General features: G+C 35.8%; 1 protein-coding gene and 1 long non-coding RNA gene across 2 annotated transcripts; one reads left to right on the forward strand and one right to left on the reverse strand.

The window, feature by feature from the left end:
• Positions 1-6,556: 6,556 nt before the first annotated feature.
• On the reverse strand, positions 6,557-10,232 carry LOC147517393 (uncharacterized). Its single transcript, XR_015211426.1, has 2 exons — positions 7,445-10,232; positions 6,557-7,180 (listed from the first exon to the last, which is right to left on the reverse strand). It is a non-coding gene; the product is annotated as an uncharacterized LOC147517393 (long non-coding RNA).
• Positions 10,233-15,750: 5,518 nt separating this feature from the next.
• LOC147517394 (protein ABC transporter 1, mitochondrial-like) lies at positions 15,751-21,072 on the forward strand. The gene is made up of 8 exons (XM_086589609.1): positions 15,751-16,242; positions 16,327-16,552; positions 17,188-17,340; positions 17,888-18,046; positions 18,432-18,591; positions 18,787-18,896; positions 20,237-20,353; positions 20,438-21,072. Exons 1-8 carry the CDS (start codon positions 15,827-15,829, stop codon positions 20,831-20,833), a joined length of 1,737 nt encoding a protein of 578 aa, XP_086445735.1. The 5' UTR covers positions 15,751-15,826; the 3' UTR covers positions 20,834-21,072.
• Positions 21,073-22,264: the final 1,192 nt, after the last annotated feature.

Below are 22,264 nucleotides of genomic sequence, written 5' to 3' on the forward strand. Positions count from 1 at the left end.
AGACATGTTAGCACAAGTTAATGACACACGGCGGCAGGCTTGGCAAGTTATCATGGCATGGCAGGATGCGAAGGAACCTCCTCTCTTTGGAGAGGGAAATGAGGAAAATGCTTAAACAGGAGTTAAGGTTAGTTTTTATTTCAGTTAGTGTCTGCTTATGTCCCAAACAATCTATTTCTCATTAACCCCATAACGGGTGGAACTCTTATAAAGTTACGTCAGTTTTTCTTTTCTATATTAGTATGTTTAACCTTATTTTGCAGATGCTCCAGCATTTCACGCGTTTCAATGGTATTTCTCTATCCTAGTTATTTAAATACTTTGAGAACAAAGCATGCTTCTTGTTTGGGGGGGGGAGGGGGGGGGATAGAAACACATGTAATTAAGGCATCTGTTAGGATATAGATATGTATAATATGCACTTGTTTTCTAGTTAAAAAATTCAAAAATTTTAAAAAATATAAATAAAAAGTATGCTATACACTTAGGAATATTGGTATTGTTTTCTTTCTCTATGCTCTCAATAATCTAGAAGTCTCACGTAGCTTTTGCATTAAAATAGTTTTTAGAAACTTAGGCTAATATGTAGGTAATAATCCTTGTATCTATATATAAATATGTTACATGAGTATCTATGATTGTTGGCAGTAAGTTTCTGAAATCTAGGCTAGAGTACTTATTCTACAAATCCTGTGAGAATATAGCCTAAAGCCTTATATGAGTGAATATTTGAGAAATGACACAAGGGAAAAGTAAAATCCGGATAGAGAAATCACACGTCCACTTGCTTGATTACTATACCATATCCTAAGTGAGAATTTAGGCCCTCTTTGGATCAATATAGCCAGAAATTCAAACCTATGAATTATTTTCCGCTAGTCGCCCCTCTGAGCCTTTCACAAACCACAAATCCTTTACCCTGTTACAAAACAAAACAAAATAAAAAATCAACCTACCCAATTCTTTGAATAAGTCTGAGAATAGAGATGAAGAATAAAAAAGAGAAGAACCTTTGAAATCAAGAATTCGTTAGTCGCTTCAGAAGAAAAAAGTAAGTTTCCAACCAAATAAATAAATAAATAAAAATAAAAGGAAATAAAGAGTTAGAACTCCAAAAATAGAATCAAGGAGTCAAAAGCCAAAGAAAAAGAAAAAAAAATATGGCTAAGGATGGAAACAAAGTGTAGAAGCAAAAGTAAAGAATAAGGTTTTCTCTAGTTACATAATATGAAGACTCTATTATCTCAAACTTGTCCTCTTTGAATATCCATTTCCTTCCTTCTTAAACCATCTCCTAATCCCCGCAACACCTAATAAAGACCTCTAGCTCAATTAGGAATAGGTTAGTATGATAGTAAGTGGCAGATGTGTTTGATCGACTCTGGCTTCCTTGTGTGTCATTGAGATGGTAAGGTAAAATGTGCCCACTGCATACTGGAGTAGCGAAACTTGAGCGGAAAAATCAGAGTGATTTTTGTCTTGACATTTATGTGAGGACCTACTTAAGGACGCTATTCCGAGTTTTCAGAAACGGACCTGCTAGTTCATCTCATAGTATTACTCATTGTATATATATTTATTCGTAGATGATTGATTATTATGCATATATTAGCTTAGGTTTCAACTTGATTATTCTGTATTCATTGCTAGTGAGATGTATAGATAATTGAGACATAGATAAAGAAACAATAGTTTTATTTTTTAGTCGTTGTAGTATAGATGAAGTTTGTGAGTACCTTCACTGGAAAACTCACACGAGGCTATAACTCGTCCACTAGGGAATTCCTAGTGGTTTAATGCCTTGTTGCATATGGTCAATGCAATCGCACTCGGTGAAACGAGATTAGTTAGAACTCTATTTTTGGTCACTTATGCTAATTTCTCATATTTGCTTGAGGACAAGCAAAATGCTGTTTGGGGGTGGTTTGATAAGAGCCCAAAACTGTAGTTTTAACCCCTTAACAATAATACTTTTAGACCAATTATGCGAGTAATAAATAAAACGTGCTTTTATGTATTTCAGGCATTGAAGTCAATTATGTGCAGAAATGTGCCACTTGGTGATAGAAAAGAGTAAAGGGTTTGTTGCTAAGAAGTTATGGGATTAAAGGCTAAGACGGGCAGAAATAGCACACAAAAGTCAGTAGAACTTCCGAAGATCGTATCTTTGGACTCAAGCCTCAGAATTGGGCGTACCTTATGTCAAAACGACCGGCTCGGAAAGATCTTTCCAATGGTTTAAACCTTGACCCAATCAGAGGAGCAAAAATAGACGAAAAACCTGTTGAAATCAAAGCCAGCTGAAAAAGGCCCTGTGGACTGAAGAAATTGGGCTTTGGGCTCAATTTTCCAGCCCAAAATATGGACCCTCAGCCCATGCACGAAAATGTGGATCTAGTATCCTCCATTTCCACACACAAGACTTAGCTCTTAAGTATCAATTAGTTTAGGTTAGAAAGTAGCCATTAGAGTAGCCATTAAAAAGCTTAGTTCTAGATATAGTTTTTGGATTTTAATTAATTAGTTTCCATTCCATTAATTAGTTTCATTTCTTGTTTTAGATTAGTTATTTGAATCATTGAATATCATTCATTAGATAAAGAAAATAATTAGTTCTTGTTAAATTCGATCTTGTTATTTAATGATTGTTTAGATTAATTTCGATTATTGTTATTTAATGATTTTTTAGTTGTTAATTTAGATTTCAATTATTGTTTAGTTAAATTTAATAAAGTTAGAATCTTTTTATTATGTCGTATTCAATTTCATTTGGAAATGATAGTTTGATGAATCGAGACTAAACCTCCATTAGAGGGGTTCGATGAAGCCTTGATGAAAACTTGATTTTGTTAGCTTAGAATCGTTGTAAGAGTTTATTCCACTCTAGAAGGTCGTTGATTCGCCATGAGAATGGGTGGACGTCCTCACATGCTAGTTATGAATTGGTAGAGATGCCATGTATAATTAGGGATTAGAACGACCAATTCTTACCGTAAAAATGTGAGAATTGGATTACAACAATCTATGCTAGTTTCTTAAGTTGGATTCAAGGTGGATTCAATTCCCCCCTAATTCTTATTCTAGATTCAAACCTTAGTATTTCGTAGCATTTCGTAATATAATTCGTAATTCTCTCATTGACTTTGGTAGGATTGATAGTCGTAGGAAACTTGAATGCTAAGAACTAGGAGTGGAACAAATCTTCTATTCCAACTCTACTTCAATAGTATCGAGAGTAGAAATCTTTGATAAATCTAGTACAAGTTCAGTTTTTAGTTTTACTTGCGTTTAGAGTTTCATCGCTTTATTTATTAGTAAAACTATCATTTTACTATTATCATATGACATGAAACAAATGATTCAATAATTGTAACAAACATACCATAGTCACTCCCTGCTGTTAGAAAACCCAGCTTCACTGGTGGGTGAGGATAAGAGATAGGCTGCATTGGAGCCAATGATGTTAAAACAATCGCGCGTCTCACCATAAGAAGTGAATGTATAAGTGTTATTGCGCCCATTATATGAAGGGAAATGCTATCATATTGCCATGGTCAACCAAGTAGCAAATGGCAAGTATCCATAGGCGCAACTGAACACCATACTTCATCCTTGTATATGGGATCGACAAAGAAAGGAACCAAACATCGGCGAGTAACTTTGACCGTAGCACCATCCTGTAACTAAGAAAGGGTATAAGGTTTAGGGTGTGGCCTTGGTTCATCCTTGAGTTTCAATTTGTCCACCATATCTGTAGAGACAATATTGTCACTAGAACCACTGTCAATGATAACATTACACAACTTGCCATCTAATGTGCAACGTGTACAGAAAATATTATGACGAAGCTATGACATAGGACCTTGCTTAACAACTGGAGTGATTAAAGAATGGCGAACAATCAACATGGGATAACTGGAATCTGCGAGAGTCAAAGTTCCACAAATCTCAATGGGTTTTGCCTCAAAAGGAGTGAGATTCTCCTCATCCTGTGTTAAACCAACGCGCTTGGGTTTAGGGCTGTCGCTGTGAACATGTCCAATCTCCTTGCACTCGTAGCATGTAGCAAGACCCAGTCTAGTATGAGGGGGTGGTTTGGAGAAGAGGCAACAAGAGTGGCACTAGCAGTAGCAGAAGGAGAAGTGTGAAGCAATTCTTCAGCTTTGAGAGCATATTTAATGGCGTCAGACATATCATAAATATCCTTGAAAGCTAATTCCTATTGAATTGAATTCCGTAAACCATTCAAATATCTCCTAACTTTTTGATCCACAGACTCAGACAAGTCAGCTCGTGTACACAACAAAAGAAACTCCTCAGTATACGCAGTGACATTTCAAAGTCTATGTTTCAAGTTCTGAAGACGCATGAACAAATCTCTTTCATAGTTATAAAGAATAAATTCTTTCTTTAACTCACATTGCATCTTGTTCCGTGTACTAATTTTGTGACAGCTTGCTTGTTCACGAGTTAATTATAATTTATCCCACCAAACAAGTGCATAACCTGTTAATTTAGTAGCCACCAATTTAACACACTTGGGATCCGTCATGTTCTTATAATAAAAAACTTTCTCAATCTTATTCAACCAATCCACAAAACCATCATATCGGGTTTTAATTTGCCGTCAAATTCAGGCACATCTAAGCGTCTCACCCATTTGATTTTTCTCCAAAATTCGCAAAAGACGATTAATATCAAAATTACCTACATTAATTTGCCAATTTTGTTATTGCCCGCACCTTTGGTTTTGATTATTGAGGTTACCATGACGTGGTGGAGAAGGACCAGATGAAGAATCTGAAGGATCTGGCGGATCAAAATCAGGGGTGTTATGGCGAGGTTGGTGGTGATTTCTTCGCGGTGTATTACTTGGTGGAGAGTCAGATGTATCAAGTATGTAAGGTGCATCCTGTTGGCCATGCCCATTAGTTGTTAGACCCTTGACATACTGATTGGTAGGCCTCAAATTGTGTTGTTGGGCATTATAAGTTAAAACGTTTGTGGGCAGGGTGGTTAGAAGCCCATTAGTTATTCCCTAATTAAGCCCGACCATCAGGAGTGAGAAAGTGAAGTAATAGTATTGTGGGAGTTTGTGTTGAGGCTCACCATATTTTTAGAGATGGATTGATGGGAGTTTATGAAGGTGAGAAGGTAGTAGTTCTTAAAGGTCATGACTTGTTTTTGAATGATTAAAAACTTGTATTGAAACTTGACTAAAAACTTGAATGGAAAATTTGTATTGATGAATGAAAACTTGTATTGAAACTTGAATAACAACTTGAATGGAAAACTTGTACTGAAGAACAACTTGGATTGAAACTTGAAGAACAAACTTAAATTGAAAAGCTGTATTGAAGAACAAAAGTAAATAAAGCAATATAAACTTGAAAATGTCAAGGACTTGAAATTAAAATCGACTCTACTCCTACATGACCATAGATTGAGTCTAGGTGCTCTCTCTCATCCTACTTTTTGGCTTTTATATTACACCTTTTTCCAATGACTGATTTGCCCTCTCCCTCTAAAATCAAGACACCTCACTATGTTGCTTTTTGCTTTTTGCTTTTTGCTTTTTGCTTTTCCTTTATGTTTTTGCTTTTGCTTTTGCTTTTTCTCTATCTTCTTAAGCAAGCTAGGTTTTAAGCAAGTTGTCTTTTATAGCAAGGTCATCTATCTTCAGTCTTCTGAGTTAATGACATGACTATCAATCATCTGGTTTTGAGTCCTTGACCTTTGACCTTTGACTTTGACTTTGATTTTTTTAACACTTTTTCATAGCAGCTTAAGTCTTCATAATATACGTTAATAAGGCTCCTTTGGGGGCTAAAATGCAGCTTTTATGATAAGTCATCTGAATTAGCTTGTAACCTACAAAAGCAGTAAAAGCTATGAGTTGTCTATTTATTATGCGTAAAAAGGGCTGTAATGCAGTAATGTAAAGGTAATAAAACACACATTTGGGAGCTAATCAGAAAGTCATTGTCTCTTCGAACACCTCTTCTTGGTTTCACTGCTTCTCTTTGTCTCTCTCGAGTTGGAGTCAAACCATGATGTTGATTAGCGGGAAACTTATTTATACCCTGAAGATGGTTAATTGTTGGCAGCAAACCACCTTTGTGCTTCTGATTTCGAACTCAAAGTGGTGGTTGGGGATTTTTATCACCACCTCTATGTTGATATATAATAAAGCTAAGTTTCCAAGGCCTTGCCTTGAAAATGAGTAATAGGAGGAAGATGTCGCTGATCTTTTTGAATAGGAGATGATGGGGTTGAAGGTGATTCCTCTCTGTTGTGATTGTCCACTTGTTACTGTTTGGGGATGTGAGAAACACCCAAATCGATAGCTTTAGAATGTGAAGTTGAAGCTGAAGAGTTATGGCGCGAGGGTGCATGATGGTGATGATGTGAGAGTTAAGGAAGTGAGGAGCTTGACAAATTATCAGAGTTAGTATTGAGATTGGAGTCTTGGGCAGGCAAGTTTAATTTGCTTCTGCAACCAATTCTTAACTTCTAAAGTCTGCCCAACATCAATTGCTTTTCCTTTTCCTTTTCCTTTTGGATTCTGGGTCATCTTTTGCATATCCAATATCGCGGCTTCTACTCAATTCAGCCTTGTATTAACTTCGGGAGGTTGGCCATGACCTCATTCTTGATTTGCGATAGCAAATTAACCGAGAAAGTTGTTGGGCTATGATACCAATTTAATGTATCTTTTTCGCGAAAGGGAGAACAATAGATACACAATGTATGAAAATACCCAAAACTAGGGTTTAATGAATAAAAATGAATTTCACAAATTCAATCTAATAATAAATCAAGTCCTTGCATTTCTTTTGTAAACAATCAATGAAACCTAAATAGAAACCAAACTATATTCCTAATTAGAAACTACTAATAACCTAAATAGAAACCAAGCTAAAAAGAAACAACTAGGTTAATCATTATGTGTCCTCACATCACATATCCAATTGAAGTACGTGTGCCCACTTGTGTTTGGACACGTCTAACAAAGTGACCTAGAAAATTGTAATCTTATTAAGAGTCAATGGGGGTGTCCCAAGTGGTAATATGACTATGAAGTTCTTCCGCACCGACCATCCCTGCCGAACTGGCAGTAGCATAGCACCAATCAAGCAGTATACAATAGAAGGGAGGAGGAATTTTGATAGGAATCGACCTACAAGTCGAAAATAATGCAATTGAAGCCATCATCAAAGAAACAACAAAAAAGGGTCTAAAAACAAAGGAAAGCCTAGTTTTCTCTCTCAAACTGGAAGAACTAACTTGATAAATAAACTAAATTAATGACTCTATACACAAAGGGGAAAGCAAATTTTCTCTCTTAAAAGAAACAAAGCATAATTATGACAATAAACTATAGAAAAAACTCTTTAAGGAATGGCAATTATAATTAAAAAAGTATTTCTATTTGTTAACTCACTAGATTTTCTATAACCAAGGAAGCCATGCTGGAACGGAGTAGGGGATGACTGATCCATTGGGTTCCAGATTCAGATTACTAAAACAAGCTCCCGATTCAATGGATGTTAAACAAATGGACAATATGCCTTATCATATTTATTTATCATGGCGTCACGCTTGATGCTATGCTTCAACAACCATTTATCTCCTTCGCTAAGAACCCATAGATCAATATTAGTTGGACAGATCCCAACATAGTAGAAACAACCGAGCGATACACCCATGAACATAGGATCAACAACAATACTATTAGGAAGTTTCACAAACCGGATACTTTCTCTCTTTATATCATAAATATACAACTAATATCAATATTCATTCCATATATAATTACATCCATCCAAAAAAAAAAAAAACTATGATCTAGAGCGAAACAATAACCAAGATTATGGGCAATTTTAGATTCCCCCCATTTTCCCGTCTCTGAAGAATATACACTAATTTCCAACACATTATATAATAAAATTCGCTACATCTTTGTCCATTATAACATTCTTTATTTTTCTCATTTTGATAGCTATACATATGGGCACATTTATATCATCCCCAATAAAGTTTAGGCAGTCCCACCCATTGCTTAGTAAAAGGATTGCACACCAAAAAACAAATACAGTCATCAAGACTTGAGTACCAACGTGTTTCTTCCATTTTTTCAATACGTAGTAGACGCCCATTGTTAGACGGCAATACCATAATTGATCGTTGGAGAAAACTAAGCTTGAATTGACATCATTTATTATTCCACTATTCAAACTATGAAAATTTACAGTTCCATTGCGATCATTATAAAAAAAAAAACCCACTAATAGGACAAAGGGCTGTTTTTGTTAAGAATCTTTTAAAGAATGGTTTACTGGAAATCAAATGATAGGATCTTTAACCAGATTAACTAGAATCCTAAAAAGATATTTTGAATTGGAGATCAAACCACCAACTGATCTTTTGATTAGAGACCAAATAAACCATCTTAAACTCTTAATATTATTTATGAACTCCCAACTAAATTACAATCGTTCTCTTTAACTAGAGGAACATAGCCAACTTCTACCTAGACTCAACTTCCTAAATAATCAATTACGACTCTTAATAGAAATAACCATAGTTTCCTAATAACAATAATGGACTAGTTTTCTAACATTTCTACGCCCTAGAAATTTGGCTTGTCCCCAAGCCGAAACTATTGACAACAATGCATTGGGAAAGTCACGTGATGTCTTGAGCAATGGAAGAATCGCCAATCAAGGTGGAAGGCTTAACCTCTAAAAAGAAAATTTGTGAATGTTTGCACTGATGTCCTGGCTTGTAAATTTTGTCACAATTGAAACACAAGCCCTTACGACGGCGCTCTTGTTGCTTAACCCATGATAAGTGTCAAAGCTCAAAAGTGGTTGTTGGTTTAGCTATGGTGCTTGTAGACTTAGCAACTGGAGAACGAATAGAATGATCTTGCGAATATTCTTGGATAGCAATAAATTCCTCTTCTTTTGCAAGGGCCATATAAAAAACCTAAGTTAACATAATAGAACAAAGAGTGCGCTTGCAAGCTTTAATATCATCACGTAACCCGAAAACAAACATACTGATTAAATGTACCTCTGGAAGGCAAGAAACCAAATTGGCGAGTCATTCAAATTCCTTTCGAAAATCACGAACTGAACATGTTTGCTGAAGTTTAGAGAGAAAACCACATAGATCCAAATTTTTGCTATCACCAAAATGAACATAAAGTGCATGAGAAAAATTCAACCAAGTCATAAGACCAATAGATTGTCGCATCCATTGATACCAAACAATAACATCACCAGTTAAGTGAATAGAAGTAATATAAACGATTTGTTGATTAGAAAGATGACACAATTCTCAATATTGTTTAGTACGAAAGAGCCAATCTTCAGGATCCTTACATTCAAAATTTGGAAAAGTCAATGCGAAGTGTTCGCCCCTGAAAGAGTATACCTTCCCTATTTTGCTGAACACCTTGTGGAATTGGTTGTTGAATAGGGACGTGGCCAATGAGATGATCTCTTTGGGGTTGATTATTCAAAATTATGGTCGTTGAAGTGGATCATCGAGAGTAGGAAAAACAAAAGGAACTCGAGGAACTTCTTGGAGTTGTTCACCATTTTGAGTAGTCGTTGGGTTGGTAGGGACAACGATCGGTAGAGTGGTAGGAACTTGAGCGGTTGTTGGATTGGTGAAAAGGGCCACAAGAGAGTTCACACTCTTGGTTAATTTAGTAACTTGATCATTGTGCGCACCTATAATATCGGTAATTGCCTTCACCTCTTTGTGTAGATATATTATGCAAGTTGGTGTTGAATTCGGCATGTTGTTGATCCAACTTGCGTTTGATCGCATCGAGACGTTCGTTAACCTCCTTAACAGTAACTTGCACCATTGTTTGGAAGAGAGAAAAAAAAAAATTGTACCCAAAAAAGACTTGCGTAACTTTGTTTCTTTGCTGTCAACAGTAACTCTGATGAACAGTGACGTGTACAACAACCCTCTGACGTGAACAACGATTCCAGACAGTAACTCTTGTAAACAGTGACGTGAACAGTAACCCCGATGAATAACATGTAAACAGTAATTCCGGTGAACAATACGTGTATGATACCTGATGAAGATGATGATAGGACCGATCGCTCTGACACCAGATGATATGATCCTTAACCAAATTAACTAAGAACCCTAAATTAATCTTTTGAATTAGAGATCAAACCACCAATTGATCTTTTGATTAGAGATCGACCAAATAAACTACCTTAAATTCTTAATATTATTTCTGAACTCCCAACTAAATTACAATCATTCTCTTTAAATAGACAAGCATAGCCGACTTCTACCTAGACTCAACTTCCTAAATCAATTATGACTCTTAATAGAAATAACCATAGTTTCCTAATGACAATAATGGACTAGTTTCCTAACATCAAACTTTGCCAGTTTTTCGACACACACTTGGACTTGAAAAGTGATTTCATTGGGACTTTCATTAAAATCTCAGAAATTAACTCGTCACAGAAAAAGGTTGTTAGTTCAGTGTCATTCTTAACCTTAATTTCGCCATTGGATTTATCATCTTCCTCAATATTTGCCATTCTTGTTCAAGCCCTAATGTTGGAATTTGGCGAGATATTGGATATGTACTCATATATATTGGAATGTATTTGTATGTCGGTGAGATATATTAAGAGTGACAATGACAGTTCCACGCACTAACATCATTGTGTGGCTAGTGGCTACCGGCAGTACTGCCTACTTAAATTACTGAGTTTAGTATCAATCGGGATTGGGTTCGGATATTGGCCTGTCCGCCCATTCCCTGTCTTAGTTGAGACTCGAGAGCAGCTTGGGGTGGCAACAAGTGCTAAATTGCTAATTGTCTGCTTAGCATAGTGCGTGGCACGAGCTTCAAAACTCAGTACACTCGCAAAGGAGCTGGATAATAAAAAAGTTGTAAGACTTGTAACAATGACAATTAGATGTAAACAATTAGGGTATAGCCTAACCTACCATGCCTTTCGGAAGAGAATGTATAGGGTGTGTTTGTTAAATTTTAGCTCATGGGAAAGAAAGGAAATAAAATGGGTGGTTCACTATGGAATGGAAAGGAAATGAAATAATTCTATATGGTATGTGTTTGGTAAACTGGGAAAAGAAAAGTAAAAACTGGAGAAATGAATAATCATGTTTGTTTGCAAAAGTTATGGAAATGAATAATTGTATTGTTGGGTGTGCTAGTAGTAAGTCCCTAGCTATCTATTTCTTTTTCTTTCCACAAAACTTTCAGGGGTTAATTAAGGACACAAAACCTTTTCCATTTCCGTGATTTTGTTTCCCTATAGAAAAACTCATTTCCTTTCTAGGGGTAAACAAACACCTTAAAAACTATGGAAAAGTTGGACCACTCTTATTTTCCTTTTCTTTCCATAGTGTTTCCATCATAGCAAACACACTCATAGTATATCTTTAGGAGGAACAAAAAAAAAATACCACAATATACACATTACAAGTACATACGAATACAACTAGTGAACTGCTTCTAAAGGAATGAAATTGTCGCTCCGGGAGAGGCTTTTTGGAAACTTAAAACCTTTTCAGTTAACTTTGATATATCATTTTATGCAGATTGGGGTCTATCCTGAGAAGAATGCTTTGTTTTTTCACTGTAAATAAGCATTGTGAGCAGAACAAGTGCCTTTCTAAGAAGAAACTCCAATAAAACTGTCTCGAATGAAGATCCACCAGCGAAGTCGTATATATGAACACACTTAAGTGCCTTCATCAGACAAGGAGATGTCAGCATCGAATTCCAGTAGTTTGCTTCATTGAAATCATGTTCTTGAAGATATTCATCAGTGAACTACAAATTCAAAAGACAATTTGATATATCATAAACTACGCAACCCAACCAAAAAGAGCATTAATCTAAAAAGAAACCGTGAAAGACTGACAATACCACAACAAGGTTGTGTCCAGGGGACAGACCCAGGATTTTCACCCATAGTATTCAAGGTCAATCAATATTGCTTTATACATTTATTAAGAAAATTGAAGTTGTATTTTTAAATTTTCACAATTTTTTGTTAAAAAAAAATAGTTAATAGGCCAAATTGGTTGTGTACCCCTCTCCTCATGGAAGAGGTTGCAAGTTTGAATCCCACCAAGTATTGGTTGAGATTTCTTTCCGGTGTAATTATGTGATGGGCCTTTGGGCTAGGTGAGTTTTCGGGCTACTATGATAGGTGGACCAAGGAACGAAAACAAGTCTTCATAGACAAAGTGGAGGCGGGTGGGTTTGCTCAAAATGGTGCATTGGCAAGAGCTTTCAGACTAAGTTCCTTTCAGGATTGATGAGCCTTTGGGCAATGTAAGCTTTTGTACTTGTACAAATCTAGGATGACCGTCTCAACTTTTCTTGTCACTGCCTTGATGAATCCATCTATCTACATGCAAGCAGAATTCTTTAAATCTTTTAGCATCTTCTTCACCGATACCGAATGACAGGACTTTACATAATGTAAGTCCAAAGTATTTGATGTTGCTTTTATGAAAGATAATGTTTAGTTTACAAAGCCAACAAACTTCTCCCGTGCTTCTCTCTCACAACTTGATGGTCCACAAAAATCCAGAAACCAAATATTAGTCCAGAGATGTTCCCATCGTCTTGATAGAACACCAGTCTTTACGATATCCTTCATGTCAAGAAAGTAAAGGATTTCAATCAAAACATCGTCTGGTAACCTACTGATCCTATCATTAGCTCCTCTGCTTTTCACCATCCAACCACTTTCCATGACTTGATCCATTCACAATAACTTATAGGCTTTAAAGAACAACAAGAATCTAACTTCTCTGCGGGTCTGCTAAGTTCTTAGTATCTATTTTGAGTGGTGCAGCAAAGCAACATGGTCTCCATTTCATCCTACAACATGGTCTGAGTTTTCATTGCTTGTAGTGCTCGTAAGAAACCACCCCGTATGCACACTCACACACAATTGCATCGTTCTACACTTTATTACTAAAGTCTTATACACTAATATTGAGAAACAGGGTGGGTGTTGCCAATACAATTGTAATGTGAGATTATACTAGTTTAGCACCTGGAAGAACTAGCTATAAAAACCTACAACCAACATCTAGAGAAAAAAGATAAATTAAATAAATGAAGCTAAAAATGAACCTTGTTGGGTGCACTGAACAATTACAAACAACATAGAGAAACTCTCCAGGACAAATCGGGAAAGAAAGTAACTCGTAAGGACACCTTTTTTTTTAATCACTCACCAGGACCGGGTAGATGGAAGTTCAAGTATACCCTTGATGTGAAATTAAAAATGGCTCGGGTACATGAAATGCCAAGTATACCCCTAGTACGAAATAATAAACGGGCCGGCCCAACCGAAACGACCTGGTGTATATAGTATGAACAATCACTGTTCATACATTAACATGAGCTATGAACATTCATTGTCCATATAAACAATCATTGCTGATTGTTCATACCTATTTGGGGTATGAACAATTAGTGTTCATACCTCAACATATATGATCAGTAAAAACACCTATTGGAGTATGAACAATCATTGTTTATACCTCAACATTGTTGAATTTAGGTTTTCAATATCTTTCATTCACCTAAAGTCATGTATATATACATGTTTACAAGGTGCCCTATCATGTGACATGCATGTGCGTAAATAAAACTTTACATAATGAGAACAGAAGATCTAATCTAAGGCGGTGCTTTATCAAACATAAGCTATAAACAATCATTGTTCATACCCATTTAGGGTATGAACAATTAATGTTCATATTTCAACATAATGTATGATCAATAAGAACATTATTGGGGTATGAACATTGTTCATACGTCAACATGAGCTATGAACAATAATTGTTCATACCTATATTGTTCATAGATATGATCAATAAGAATACTTATTGGAGTATGAACAATGATTGTTCATAGCTTATGAACAATTATTGTTCAGAACAATTATTGTTCATACCTATTTGGGGTATGAACAATCATTGTTCATACCTAAACATAATGTATGATCAATAAGAACACTTATTGGAGTATGAACAATAATTGTTCATATATGAAAAATAATTGTTCATACCTATTTTGGGTATGAACAATCAATGTTCATACCTAAATATAATGTATGATCAATAAGAACACTTATTGAAGTATGAACAATCATTGTTCATACCTATTTTGGGTATGAACAATCAATGTTCATACCTTAACATGATCTATGAACAATCCGTAAGAACACCTATTGGAGTATGAAAAATAATTGTTTATACCTTAACATGATCTATGAATAATCATTGTTCATACATCAATATATTGTATAAGGTACGTTCACCTATTTGGGTATGAATCATTGTTCATACATCAGCAGAAGGTATAAACACTCATTGTTCATAGTAAAATGACATAAAAGGTAAAATCAAAAAATATTTATTTCAAATCTGGGTCATTTGTCCTTAAGGGTTATTTTCATGCGATAATTGGTTTTCAGGGTTATTTTCACCCGAAATTTGTCTTTGTGAGTGATTATAAAAAAATTATGTCTTATAGAGTTGTTTTGAACAAAGAAGATTTGGGGTTAAATATTCAGGAATTGAGACTTTGCAACCTATAATAATTGGGTATGGAGAGTGTCACTGATAGTAGAAATTTCAGTGTGATTTGGGAATCAGACAATGGGTTTAATCTCTCTGGTACTTAAATGGTTGCACAAAAACCCCCTGTAAGCGAACAAATACATAAAACCTCCCTATTATTTAAAACATAATATCAAAGCCAAAACAAACAAAAAAACCCCTGTGAAAACCGGGTTGACGTCATCAATCTTTACTTATAATTTCGGTTTAAGGACAAACCGGGCTGACGTCATCCTATGTAAATTTGTATTTACATATGACAATATAAAATTACACAGTCTTCTTAACCTATTTAAATTTAAATTTTCATATGAAATTTTTTTTTCATAGGAAAATTTAAATTTATATTCTGTCCACGACAGTATAAAATTACACAATCTTCTTAACCTATTTAAATTTAAACTTTCATATGATTTTTTTTTCATAGGAAAATTTAAATTTATATTATGTATGGTGTCGTCGAAAAATTTTCAATCCCAAAAGGTACTATGTAAATTTAAGTTTTCATAGCTCCAATGACTATATAAATATAATTTTACATATATATGATTATGTAAAAATACATTTACATATAGTCGGGAAATTTTCAATGACTATGCAAATATATTTACATATATTCTGTCATGTGTCGGGAAATTTTCAATCCCAAAAGTTACTATATAAATTTAAGTTTTGATAGTTTCAATGACTATGCAAATATAGTTTTACATATATATATGACTATGTAAAAATACATTTACATATAGTCGGGAAATTTTCAATCCCAAAAGGGTAAAAAAGGAAATAAGATAAAATGGGAAATAAAAACAGACCAGATTTTATCTCTTTTTTAGAAAATAGAAAGGTCATTTAACGAGACCTAAATAATAGAGAGATTATGTGATATGGGTCGATGGGAGGGAGTTTAACTCAACCGAGTTAAAACCAAAAACCTTGTTTCTTTATTTGGGAATTGAGATTTTACACATACCGCTCATTCACTCATTCCTTAGTACTTTCAACAACTAATTTGACTGAAATACCAGCCCAGGGTCCGTGTGTGGCTCGTAACAACGTACACGTACGTATCCAATACACCACATTTTGGAGCACCCATGAACCAGTTCTAAAATAGCGTGCCCACGCATACTGCCAAAAAAAACAAACACCAACCATAACCATGACATCTCCCTCCTCGTTTCGAGACATTGGAAGACTAGTTAACGGCGTAAATCTAATAGCGAAAGAATACGCCAAACAAACTAGTGCCAAAACAAGTACCAATCTAGAAACCTTAATATCCTCTTCTCTTAAAAAATTATTCACAGACACAATTGGTTTCACTAAAGGCCAAAAAATCCACCAACAGAAAACCGTTTCTCAACTACCACCTATTCCAACAAAAGAATCAATAGTTTACTTCACACATGAAGAAAAAACATCAACACCGGTCACAGAGAAGATAGAAGGGGTAGTTTTGGAATCAAATGTTGTTGGTGTTGAAAATGATGTGGGGCCGGTTACGGTGCCAGCTGGAAAGAGAAGGAAGCCTAGAGAGAGGAGAGTTCCCTCAACACCTTTCAGTAGAGCCCTTGGGTATGGCATTGAAAATTTTACTTGTCCTCTACTTTGTTATTTAGTTATGTATGTGTTACTGATTAGTAGACATGTGTTGTCAAGGTTTGCGGGTTTAGGAGCGGGGCTAGCATGGGGGACATTACAAGAGTCTACGAAAAGGCTTGTGTATGGAACACCTATGACAGAAGATAAACAATCGGCTTTATCACCCTTTTTGTCTGAACAAAATGCGGAGCGTTTGGCACTTGGATTGTGTAGAATGCGTGGAGCTGCACTTAAGTTGGGGCAGATGTTGAGTATACAGGATGAATCTCTTGTACCTGCACCGGTATTTTGTTGATTAACTATTAGTCTGTTACTTAATTACATTCATGTTAGTGTGTAAATGGATTACATGCATAATTTGATAGTCAAGCTGGTGAACTGTAAATTATGTAGCTAGAATTTGTATTTGTTTATTTCTAGTTGATATTGTTTTATAGGCCTCATATCTTTTTAGCGGGAGGCTTTCGTTGTTGTGTAACCAGGTGGTTTGCGCTAGTTATTGTTTTGAGAAGTCCTTTATGACATTGTTTGGCACTTCTTATCTTTTTAAGGAGTTGATTTGTTGTGTTGTGGGAAAGAAATATGTTGAGTAAATACTTAAAGGACTTGTGAAACTACTGAAAACTAAAGCTTCTGAGCTCTGAAACTGCTAAAAGTATAGTGAGAATGGGTAAATTTGTTTTGGTTTCTTGCATATTTAGACATTGTTTTCCACCAAGAAGGAGAGCCTTTTATTACTTCTATTGACTGCAATGCTGGACAGGCCTTCCACTTGTACACTTATATTAATTTAGATACTCTTGTAGAGGTCAATTTCCTGCTCTAATGCATATGTTCTACTTTGTCTGCAAGATTGGGAAAGACTCTGAATGCTGTTAATTGCTTGCGAATTTAACTTTTTCTTTCATCCACTTGTAGATTTTGGCAGCTTTGGATATTGTCCGTCAAGGGGCTGATGTTATGCCTAAGAGCCAACTCAATGAAGTTCTGGCCGCTGAATTAGGAACCAACTGGACATCAAAGCTTCAGAGTTTTGATTATGAGCCATTGGCTGCTGCTAGTATAGGTCAGGTAATTTGATTATGCAGTCTTATTTTCAGTACGTAGAAAAGTTTTTGAAAGATAGAACCGAATACCATCTTATGAAGTGATGTAGCTAGTGGAATGCGTCCCTCACATGTTAGTTCAATTGACTTGCCTTATTGTAATGATGTTGCTTTGTACATATACTTGACTTGTTCTATTTTTTTTCGTCCTTTGGATAAACTGTAATGCAAAGAGAGTGATTTTGTACAGATAAAAGTTTGATTTATACTTTGTTGATTCAAAAAAATTTCACGACTGTCTCACTTTATGAACTGCGTATACTGCATGTGGTGTGCTTGTCTTTTGTTATCTTCCTAGATTTGCATCCCAAGATTTTCTATCCCCACAGTAGGTGTATTTGTATATGACATCTCAATTAGTCACACATGCAAGTTCTTACCCATACCTGTCCTTTATTGAATACTTTGTACTTAAGGTTGCTATACTTCTTACAGTGGTTTAGATTTTCTTTAGTTTTAAATTGCATCTGCTATCTATTTTCTGGCCCTTACCTGTCAGAAGCAATATTCAGGTACACCGAGCGGTCACAAAGGATGGTATGCAGGTTGCAATGAAGATACAATATCCTGGTGTGGCAGACAGCATTGGAAGTGATATTGAGAATGTGAAGCTGCTTTTGGATTATACAAATCTTATTCCGGAAGGGCTTTATCTTGATAGTGCCATGAAGGTAAATGCCGGTGCGTACTGGAGTGGCATTTTTTTTTGTAGAAATCTACTGGAATCCTAAATTTTGAAATGTTGAAGTTTCAGACTAAACTGTCCCTTTGTTCCAGTTTCCCTATCGGATTTAAAGTTTATATTCAGTGTTTCCTTGGTATATGTGATATGATTCTACCGATTTAAGACAGTGTCACCAAATACCTTTTGATGATAGTTACAACTTTGTTTCCCCAAATCTTAATGGGGTTCCAGCTGAAGGTGGGATTTGATCCCAAGAACTTGGGCCCAAACCTCCAAGGCTTGATCAGTAGGCCACTGGACAGTATCACAAAATACTTCATTTTATACCACTTATAGAATGCATTTTAAAGTTTCGCCTTGAATCTTTGCAGGTAGCTAAGGAGGAATTATCTCGTGAGTGCAACTATGAATTGGAGGCAATAAACCAAAAACGGTTCCGTGATCTTCTGTCCAACTATGAAGGAATATATGTGCCTATAGTCATTGACGATCTTTGTAGCAGAAGAGTTATAACGACAGAACTTGTCTCTGGTAATCACGATGATTAAATATTTCCTTTGCATTTTTTCTAGCAAAAGAGTCATAACAAGGATTAAAAGTATTTGTATGCTACTCATGACTATACAGCGGTTTAAACTTTAATTGTTCCAGTGTCAATTTTCTTTCATCGTGAACATGGCAGTTCCTTAGTTTAGCATAACAGATGTTGATTCTCTCTTGAGACAGGAGTTCCTGTTGATAAGGTTGCAGTATTAAGTCAGAAGACTCGTGATTATGTTGGAAAAAAGTTGCTTGAGCTGACTCTGAAGGAGTTGTTTGTCCTTCGTTTCATGCAAGTAAGTCCTCGTTTGTGTTTTTTATTTTTTGAGTTTCTTGGTTCTGTCTACACACTTCTTTGTTGTTAGGCACTTTGGTAAAGACCAATGATGTTTATTAGAATGATTATGAAGACTTTTTGAGGGGGTAGTTCTCTTTTCAAAGTAAAGATTTAAATACCATTTCAACTGTATTTAGAAGGGATAGAGAATTACAACAAAGGTTTTAGAAGGATTCTAATTGATTTCTAAAGTGGTAATTCTTCTCCTTCTAAACTACATAAAGCTTCAGAGCGTAGAGACTTGATCACACTTTGATACGTAGGCAGCCTTCAGAGGTCCAGTCTTGATCTTATAACCTATTATCCCACTTCTCTGTCTTTTTTCTTCCCCAAAATCCTTTCTTAGAGTGTCTTGGCTGATTTGCACTTAAAAACATTGGTTGTACTCACTTACAATGCATAAAATCTATAGTAGTAGTTAAAACTTAAAAGTTCAAAAGAAAATCATGCATTAAATCTATGCAAAAATAATTAAGACTGCAAGCTTTATGAGATAGTCAGATAGGGCAGTGATATCAATTCTACCTCTATGTGCCATGTGGCAGAATGCTAGGGAATCAAGAATCAGCAGTGGGCTGTGATGAGAATGAGTGGTAAGTGTATGTGTAGGATATAATCAAGGAAGTTTCCATGAATGTGGACTAATCTCCGTATCCCATAGGTCACTAATTAAGAAAGTCTAGTGGAGATGGCTTGGTCGACATACAGCGTAAACTGGTAACTTGCAAATAAAAAACAATATCTGACGAAGTTTATAATAAAGAAGGGCAGATTGAATACGGCGTGGACTTAGGTGGTGAGAGTAGGTTGACCTTGAGTTACCATGAGTTATGGCTTTGGGAAGAATAAGACGGAGGAACATGATTGCTTAGCTGATCCCTAAAGTTTGGATCACGTATTCTTTTTTGGTACGAATTTGCCATCAAACTAATTTGAGGTCATGTGGGATGACATATAAGTATATTTTGAGGAACGGAATGTTTCAGTTTCTGAAATCATAACTCTTTGGACTCTGTTCCAAAGAATCCTTGAACTGTTTTTTGCTAAAAAGAAAATTTCAGTTCTCGTACTGGTCCCAAGGAAAAGAAAAAAGAAAAATTATCTTTTTCCACTGGTTATTGTGACACATGTAGATTCAATATTGTAACTTCTTCTTACTCTTCTGTAATTATTTGTTTAGCGTTTTAATTGCTCTCCTTTACCAAACTATTCAACTGTGCAATCGAACAATCTGTGACTATTTAACTTTTCTCGTTCCAACTTATTTATGTATCATTTCCCTGTCTTGTTCTCATACAGACTGATCCTAACTGGAGCAATTTCTTATATGATGAAGAAACGAATATGATCAATCTCATTGACTTTGGGGCAGCTCGAGATTACCCGAAGAATTTTGTTGATGACTACCTAAAAATGGCAAGTTCACTTTGCTATTTCATGAAAATTCTTTGTTGTGTTATGAAGATGATGGATATAAATGTTTAGTGTCTATTGGTTCAGGTGCTTGCATGCGCAAACTCTGACCGAGATGTGGTGCTTGAGATGTCACGGAGGCTTGGTTTTCTCACAGGAATGGAGTCAGAGATTCTATTGGAGGCCCACGTTCAGGCTGGTTTTGTTGTCGGGCTTCCATTTTCAAAGCCAGGTGGGTACGACTTCTGCTCTACCAACATTACTCAAAGTGTTTCGAACCTTGGGGCAACAATGCTGAAGCATAGACTGACACCACCTCCAGATGAAGCCTATAGTCTTCACAGGAAGCTTTCAGGGGCTTTCTTGGCCTGTATGAAACTCAGGGCTGTTGTACCATGTAGAGAACTGTTGCTTGAAGTGCACAAAAATTACCAGTTCGGTGGTGAGGGCACTGAAGCCTTTCCTAGGAACTCCATGGCATGATTTCTTTTATTATAAATCTCCATTTGTTGATTCGTTTGTACTTACCAATAAAATGTTGGGACATAATTGTAACCCCAATCTTTTTTGTACTACAGAGTTCCTTTGTTGGAACTCCAAACAGAAAAATGAAAGCACAATTTGTTTTTCAGAGCTGTGTCATAAGCTTTCTTAAGTTGAGAATAGCTGTACAGGTACGGGCTCTACAAGTATATTTCTAATTAATTCTCATCTTTCTTTCAGTTTCTGTCTTGTTCTCATTATATCAGATTATCAGTCTGATATTTTCCGATATCTGATACAATATATACTGGAAAAATCATTGCTCCGATATATTGGTTGAAATTCTGTAGTTTCTGCCTTGGTGTTCAGTTGTTGAGAGCAAAACCCTAGGACAGAACCCTGTGTAGACATGTCTAGTTGTCTTTCCCTTTTTATTTTTTCGGAAATTGCTAGATCCGAAATGTGACCTCTTATAGAATCGAAGTTATAGGGCGGGACCTCGAAACCTATAGAAACTCTCTGGTTTTTCTTCTCTGATTAACGTCGGACCTATTAACAGAACTCAACAATGGGGAAGAAGAGAAACCAAGATCTTAGATTCACCTCTTCTTCTATCAAGATCCCATGCCTTTCTCCTCCACCTTCCCAAAACCTAACAACTTCTTCTCCCTTTCTAGACTTCTCTAACGGTCCCGAACCTTTTTGTTCCATATCCTTAAATCTTAACAAAACAAAAGAATCCCTTGATCGTTTCGTCTCATCGATAACTAATCATCATCGTGGTAGTGAACAAAACCATAACTCTTTAGGAAATCTTAAAGACAGTTTGTTTAGTCGGGCTACTGAGATAATAAAAGATAAAGAAGAAGAAAGGGTATTGGTTAAAGACTTTAAAGGATTAGTATTAGAAGGAGCAAATCAACTTCCATCAAAGTATTTTCAAGATTCATTTTATCAAGGGTATTGGAATAAGACTGTTAACAAGAAGCATTTGAATGATTTGAGACATTCCATCGATAGTTGGTATAGAGAGAATGGAGTATTTGGTACAGTTAACAACAACAAAAGATAGCAACGATAGCTTCCAAAGAAAGTTATGAAAGATCTATAATAGCGTTGTGGTGCAAGCTATTGAAGCTCCTGCTATCTTTGCTGCCAAGTCAAACATAGCATCCCTGACAAGCTATGGCTGCTGAACCACTTATAGCCTAAAGTGCAAGCCATTAATAAGATGACTCCACTGCACGCTATCACTGACTTGTTATTTGGTTTTTTTTTTGTCCTGCAGTGGCTTCTGAATTACCCTGTTCACTACAAATATTGGAATTCAAATATTTGCAAAGACAACTTAAACTCAAATTCTAATTGTATTAATCACTAAAACCATAATATATGGTTATACACTCATATGTATATATCCTACAATCATAA

The sequence above is a fragment of the Coptis chinensis genome, chromosome 2, assembly GCF_015680905.1.
Source record: "Coptis chinensis isolate HL-2020 chromosome 2, ASM1568090v1, whole genome shotgun sequence".
Lineage (NCBI taxonomy): Eukaryota > Viridiplantae > Streptophyta > Magnoliopsida > Ranunculales > Ranunculaceae > Coptis > Coptis chinensis.